Source organism: Malania oleifera, chromosome 8 (assembly GCF_029873635.1).
Source record: "Malania oleifera isolate guangnan ecotype guangnan chromosome 8, ASM2987363v1, whole genome shotgun sequence".
Taxonomy (NCBI): domain Eukaryota; kingdom Viridiplantae; phylum Streptophyta; class Magnoliopsida; order Santalales; family Ximeniaceae; genus Malania; species Malania oleifera.
Genome location: NC_080424.1, coordinates 8,374,901 through 8,381,290, shown reverse-complemented (window position 1 = coordinate 8,381,290; position 6,390 = coordinate 8,374,901). Strand labels below are relative to the sequence as shown.

At 33.8% G+C, this 6,390-nt stretch overlaps 1 protein-coding gene across 2 annotated transcripts; it reads left to right on the top strand.

The window, feature by feature from the left end:
* Positions 1-261: 261 nt before the first annotated feature.
* LOC131162529 (amino acid permease 3-like) lies at positions 262-5,796 on the top strand. Of its 2 annotated transcripts, XM_058119115.1 has the most exons (7): positions 262-523; positions 2,760-2,889; positions 3,042-3,275; positions 3,387-3,480; positions 4,378-4,592; positions 4,691-4,830; positions 4,930-5,796. In XM_058119115.1, the coding sequence occupies exons 2-7, from the start codon at positions 2,760-2,762 to the stop codon at positions 5,581-5,583; spliced, it is 1,467 nt and encodes a 488-aa protein (XP_057975098.1). In that variant the 5' UTR covers positions 262-523; the 3' UTR covers positions 5,584-5,796. The 2 variants fall into 2 exon arrangements, with proteins under 2 accessions (XP_057975098.1, XP_057975099.1); XM_058119116.1 differs by lacking the exon at positions 262-523 and having other exon boundaries at positions 2,656-2,889.
* The last annotated feature ends 594 nt before the right edge of the window (positions 5,797-6,390 follow it).

The following is a 6,390-nucleotide window of genomic DNA, read 5'->3' as shown; positions in this document are numbered from 1 at the left end:
ATACTGCATGCATGCATGCATGCGTGTGTTTGTGTAGGTGCTTAATATAATAGTAATCCTTCCTCATACCATTTCAGCTTGATTGAGAAAGCTCAATTGGAACCATATTCTCTTTTCAACAAGGATGGATGAGAAGCCAAACAGGTGAGAGAGTTTTGATTCAAAGGGACTCTTTTCCATTCCAATGGGCATTTAATATGTGTATCAAGTGTGGTTTGCTTTGTGTTTTTCTATATAAATGCTTTGTGGGGGTTGATAGTTAAGACCCAAGAGACGTCAATTAGTAATCTATCTAGTTAGCTCTCTTCTCCCTTTCTAAATCTTCTTGTTGTTCGTCAAGTAAAAACCTCTCTTTGACATTCATTACATATGTAGAAAGATAAATAAAGAGAGAGAGAGAGAGAGAGAGAGAGAGAGAGAGAGAGAGAGAGAGAGAGAGAGAGAGAGAGAGAGAGAGAGAGAGAGAGAGGATTGGTAGAGAGAGATAGTTTTGAAAAATAGAAAGGCGTGTGCAAGCTAAAAGGTAAGGGAATTTAAAATTTTCTCTCTTTTATGGTAGTTTTTATTGTGAAGGATCCATTGTTTAAGTTTAAAGTATATAGCATGCACTCTTTTTTTTTTTTTGAAAAAAACAAACATATAGTGCATGCAATGTGTTAATCAACATAAATAAAGTCGTTTTTCCAAGCATTTGAAAGCACATATAGTAAAATTATCTGGCATACGTATGCACTCAGTTTTTTTCGAACAACAGAACATTCTTTTTAAAAGTTATTGATAAACTTTCTATATTTGGTCCAACTTTGTTATCATTTTTAAAATTTCTAAGTTATGTCTGGTTTATTATTACTTTTTCTTGTATTAAATTAATGACAGATGTAGAAATGATAGTAAAGTTTTGTGTTGTATATTAGCTAGCCAGAGTCAAGAGTGAGCAAATCGTTGAAAAAGAAAAAAAAAAAAAATCAGTACACAAATAAGGCTGTAGTGTTTATTTATCATCTTACAATAGCTCTATATCAATTCTCAATCACAAAAAATAGATTTCATTATAGATAACAATAAAGCCTAATTATAAAAAAGTAATAATAATTTCTACGAGTGTTTATTTATACATATAAGGGTTTTTTTTTTTTTTTTTGAAGATCTCTTTACCCTCATCTCCAATTTGTTCATTTATATCCTTTTCAAATGCGAAGCATTTGTATTTGTACCATTCTTCCAATCTTACGGAAGGGATTAAAAATAAAATAAAAATAAAAAATACCCATTTTTATATCTAGGAAATGGTAGGGAGGAAATTTCTAGACACTTGTAGCAATTATTATTATTTTTTTATAATTAGGTTTTATTGTTATCTATAATCATATCCAACATGACACAATTTAGGAGAACATATTTTGATGTTTAAAAATATTTCTACTTTGAAATTCATATTACCTCTTTCAAAAAAAGAAAATAATAATATTATGGTTTTTGAATTGAGAATGATTGCCTCAAGAATATGGACCCCATGTAGGGAAAGAGAAAAGAAAACTTACTTTTTTTTCCCAATTTATGTGATCTAATTTTAAACTTAAATTGTACACCATAAAATGCTTTAAAATTCTTTGAAATAATGATTCCTATTATAATATACTATAGTATTATACAATCAGAAAAGAAAAAAGACATATTATGACATAAATATTATTATAGTAAGTTAATTCAGGTCAAATTCTTCCCCTATTTATAAAATTTCAAGAGAGATCAATCTCTTTTTCCCGAATATATATATATATATATATATACATATATATATACATATTTATATTTATATGTTTAATTGCGATAAAAATGTTATAGTTTAATTATATCATTGGTAGAAAATTAATTGAATTACAATAATTTGGAAAATGATGAAACAATAATAAAATGTTACGATACTATTTACTTATAAAAATAATGTTATTTTTTTTATTTTTCAAATAATTACAAAAATATCATACAAAAAAGTTGAAAAACATAGTTTTAGTGTTTTTTATATTTCTATCTTACTTTAATCATAAAAGCATGAAATTTGAATCTTAAACTTTAATTTGTGTATATATTATGCACTAAACTTATTCTAAATTCACATAAATCTAAAGTCAAGCCTAAATATTTATTATTTGAAATATTATCTTATATCGTTCTCAAATAATTTTAAAAGAAAAAAGTTATTTTCTTTCGTAATTATTTCAAATATGGAAAAAATATATATTGTACATTTAAACAAGTTCTTCATTGACAATATATTTGATACAAATTTTAAAACACTAAAAAATGAGTTAAATTTTTTATAATTTCTTAAAAAATTTAAAATACAAAATAAAAAATATTTCTCACAATTAACCAACTTCTCCCATCACAAATTCATGATATCGAAATCGAATTCACGTCACCCAGAAAAAAAAATATGAAAAAAAAACGAGAAAAACACGTTTTCCTACCGCCACCACCTCTCTCTCTCTCTCTCTCTCTCTCTCTCGCTCTCTCTCTCTCTCTCTCTCTCTCTCTCTCTCTCTCCAAATTCTCCAATGAACGACTTCCACGAACCCATCACCGAAGAAGACCCATCTCTTTCACTGCCTTCTTTAATCCCCTATATATCTTCTGCAGTCCGCAGTTGCTTCCAAATCATATTCATTTTCCAACTTTCTTCTATTTATTATACTCATCGATCTCTCACAAAAGCTCTGTACATATATTTTTCTTCTCTCCATCTCTAATTTACAAAGATGGCGGAACAAACTGTCGAGAAGAACCGCACTCATTCCCAGCGCCAAGTCTTCAACGTCACCCTCAGCCACCAGCTTCCCCAAAGTGCCTCCGATGTCTTCGACGACGACGGCCGTCCCAAGCGCACCGGTAATTAACTAATTAATTTATACTCGATTTACATCTTTCCCATTACGTACGCCCAAATCTTCTCTTCCCCTGCAATTCATATACCATTTCTCATTTTAGGATCGATCAGTTAATTAATTATCAGAAACTATATATATGTATGAATGGATCAGGGAGTGTTTGGACTGCGAGTGCTCATATCATCACAGCTGTGATTGGTTCCGGAGTTCTATCGTTGGCCTGGGCAATTGCTCAGCTCGGATGGATTGCTGGCCCTGCTGCTATGATTGTGTTCTCCTTCATCACTTTCCACACTTCTGCTCTGCTCGCCGATTGTTACCGTACCGGCGACCCCCTCACCGGCAAGAGAAACTACACTTATATGGACGCCGTTCGATCCAATCTCGGTAAACATGCACCCAAGTAGTTGTTTTATAGCTTGAGTCGAATCCCCGCCGCTAGATTCTTTTCAAAACCTCTAAAACAAATCTCTGCCTTAATGATTTTCGAATTTTCAGGTGGAGCCAAGGTCAAGCTCTGTGGTATAATTCAGTACGTGAATCTTTTCGGAATCACCATTGGATACACCATTGCATCATCAATAAGCATGATGTAAGTCCCACAAAAAAACACGAAGAACAGAGTTCAGTTACGCCCATTTACTCTTCTAGTTAAAAGATACAAAATTAAACGTTGTATTATTATCGCTATACATATTTTGCACTCAAAGCTGCGCTTAAATAATTAAATTCACTTGAGTTTATTTTTCCAAACATGAAAATAAAGAATGTGATGGTGGCAGCCGCCCTGATGGGCCCACCCGGATCTTTGCTTTGTAAAGTGTGCCAAGGATGTTTTTTTGAAACTTGAAAATTATTATAAAATAAAAAATAAAGAAATTCCCTTTTTTATTTTTAATGGTTTAAATAAAATAAAAATATACTAAATTAATGACTTCCCTTTTGCCTTTTTTTTTTTTTCCTATTATCTCTCCTTAGTATAATCCAAAATTTTGAATCCTACTTCTTTTTCCCATCCAACTTTTAAAAAAAAAATTCTTTTACTTCCGAGATTTCAAAGAGAAAGTTTATCTATTTTATTTTTATCCAAAAAAATTAAAAAATATATATTTGCTTGAAATAACTCCCAAATGACAATTTTATGCTTTGAGCGTAGATAAAACCTTTGATTCTATTTACATATCATTAATATTAATAATAATAAAAAAAAAGGTCTTTGACCTAATGATTTCGAGGTGATCGGGATTTAAGTACCCATAAAGGCATGTTGAGGCCTTGGGGGTATTTGTTGGTGTCTATGATTAAATTTGTTGGTTCCTTTGGACACAGTCATTTTTCAAGGTGATTGGAGATAGAGAAGAAATATAATGGAAAATAAATTTTCTTATTTTTTATCATTTTCTTTCCTAACTGAAGTCCTTGTTCTAGACATATCCTCACAAGATTTTTGGCTTTAAATCTTTTGGCTTAATGGGTATTGATCAAAAAGGGCAATCAAGAGGTCGAATTGTTTCCACGAGAGCCGCGGGAAGAGTTCTTGCCACATATCTAGCAATCCATACATGATCGCATTTGGCATCGCAGAGATAATACTCTCTCAAATCCCAGACTTTGACCAGATATGGTGGCTCTCCATTGTCGCTGCTGTCATGTCCTTCACCTACTCTGGCATCGGTCTTGCCCTTGGCATGGCAAAAGCTATAGGTCTTAATTGTTTCACGTCTTTCTTCAATTCTGAATATGAAACTTCATAGTCTTGCCAAATGAAACTCGAACATTTATTTCTCTTGCTTGACGAACAGAGAACAAAAAAATCCAGGGAAGTCTCGTCGGAATCCACATTGGCGTTGTGACTGAGACCCAGAAAGTATGGAGGACCTTCCAAGCCCTTGGCAACATAGCTTTTGCCTATGCTTTCTCCGCCGTCCTCATCGAAATTCAGGTACTATGCATGCATACAGCATACGTAAAAAATTAAAAAAAAATTCATCCCTTTTTTTTACAATTAAAGATTAAACTAGAACTATGGCATCCACAACAGGACACGATCAAATCCCCACCAACAGAATCCAAGACAATGAAGAAGGCATCTGCGATAAGTGTTATCGTGACGACCATCTTTTACATGCTCTGCGGCTGCATGGGCTACGCAGGATTTGGGGACATGGCCCCCGGTAACCTCCTCACCGGCTTTGGTTCCTTCAATCCGTATTGGCTTCTTGACATAGGCAATGCCGCCATTGTAATCCACTTGGTGGGAGCGTACCAGGTGTTCGCCCAACCCATTTTCGCCTTCATCGAGAAATCTGCCACAAACAGATTCCCAGACAGCGACTTCGTATCCAAGGAAGTCAAAATCTCGATCCCAGGTTTCCGCCCCTACAGGCTCAACCTCTTCCAGCTGGTGTGGCGAACCAGTTTTGTGATCACAACCACGGTGATATCCATGCTTCTCCCCTTCTTCAATGATGTGGTTGGGCTTCTGGGGGCTTTGGGGTTTTGCCCCCTCACTGTTTACTTCCCCGTGGAGATGTATCTTGCACAGAAGAAGATTCCCAAATGGAGCGGCAAATGGCTCTGCTCCAAAATCCTCATTTTCGCTTGCCTTGCGGTTTCCTTGGTTGCTGCTGCTGGCTCCATCGCTGGGATTGTTCTTGATCTCAAGGCTTACAAGCCCTTCAAGACCACCTACTAGCTCAATTTGTTGTGATAGATTGAAGAAAGATTAATAGTCACTTTCTGAAAAAAAAAAATAAAAAAAATAAAAATAGTTGAAGTATTTACTGAATTGAAAGGCCAAACTTCAATGACCACAATACCCTTGCTGCTGCTGGCTCCTTCGCTGGGATCTTGAGGCTTAATTTGTTGCGACATATTGAAGATTAATAGAGATTTTCTTTAAAATAAACGAAATAGTTGAAGTATTTGGTGAATTGAAAGGCCAAACGCACACTTACTGACTCATACTTACATAACTTTAATACAAACTAATAATTCTAAATAATCAAAATGACCATTAACACTTCCCTTCAAACGGACATTTACTCCTTACTTTCTAAAATGAATTTCACACGAGTAGGTATTAAGACTTTAGTGGATAAATCTGTTATCCGTAAATCAAATTTCACATGAGTAGTTTAAATAAAATTTTGCACAAGCTTCTTTGGAATAAAGTGACAATCAACTTTTAATGTGCTTTGTACGTTTATAGAATATTGGATTAAAGACAATTTGATTGAATAGCAACTTGATTTTAACAAATCAACTTTATATACACCTAACTTTGTCCAAACTTATTTTGAGCCCACACAAACTCCACTTAAGGCCTCTCCTCTCTTTTTAAGGGGTGTGTGAATCCAATTTCTTTTAACAATGTATCTTGGCAATTTTTTCTACATTTTTTGTGCATTTTTGCATCTTTTTTGTTTCGAATGGATTAGTCTCGTTTTGGATTAAATAAAATCTTAAAACTCCAATAATTTGTCTTTATTTAAGCCTTAGC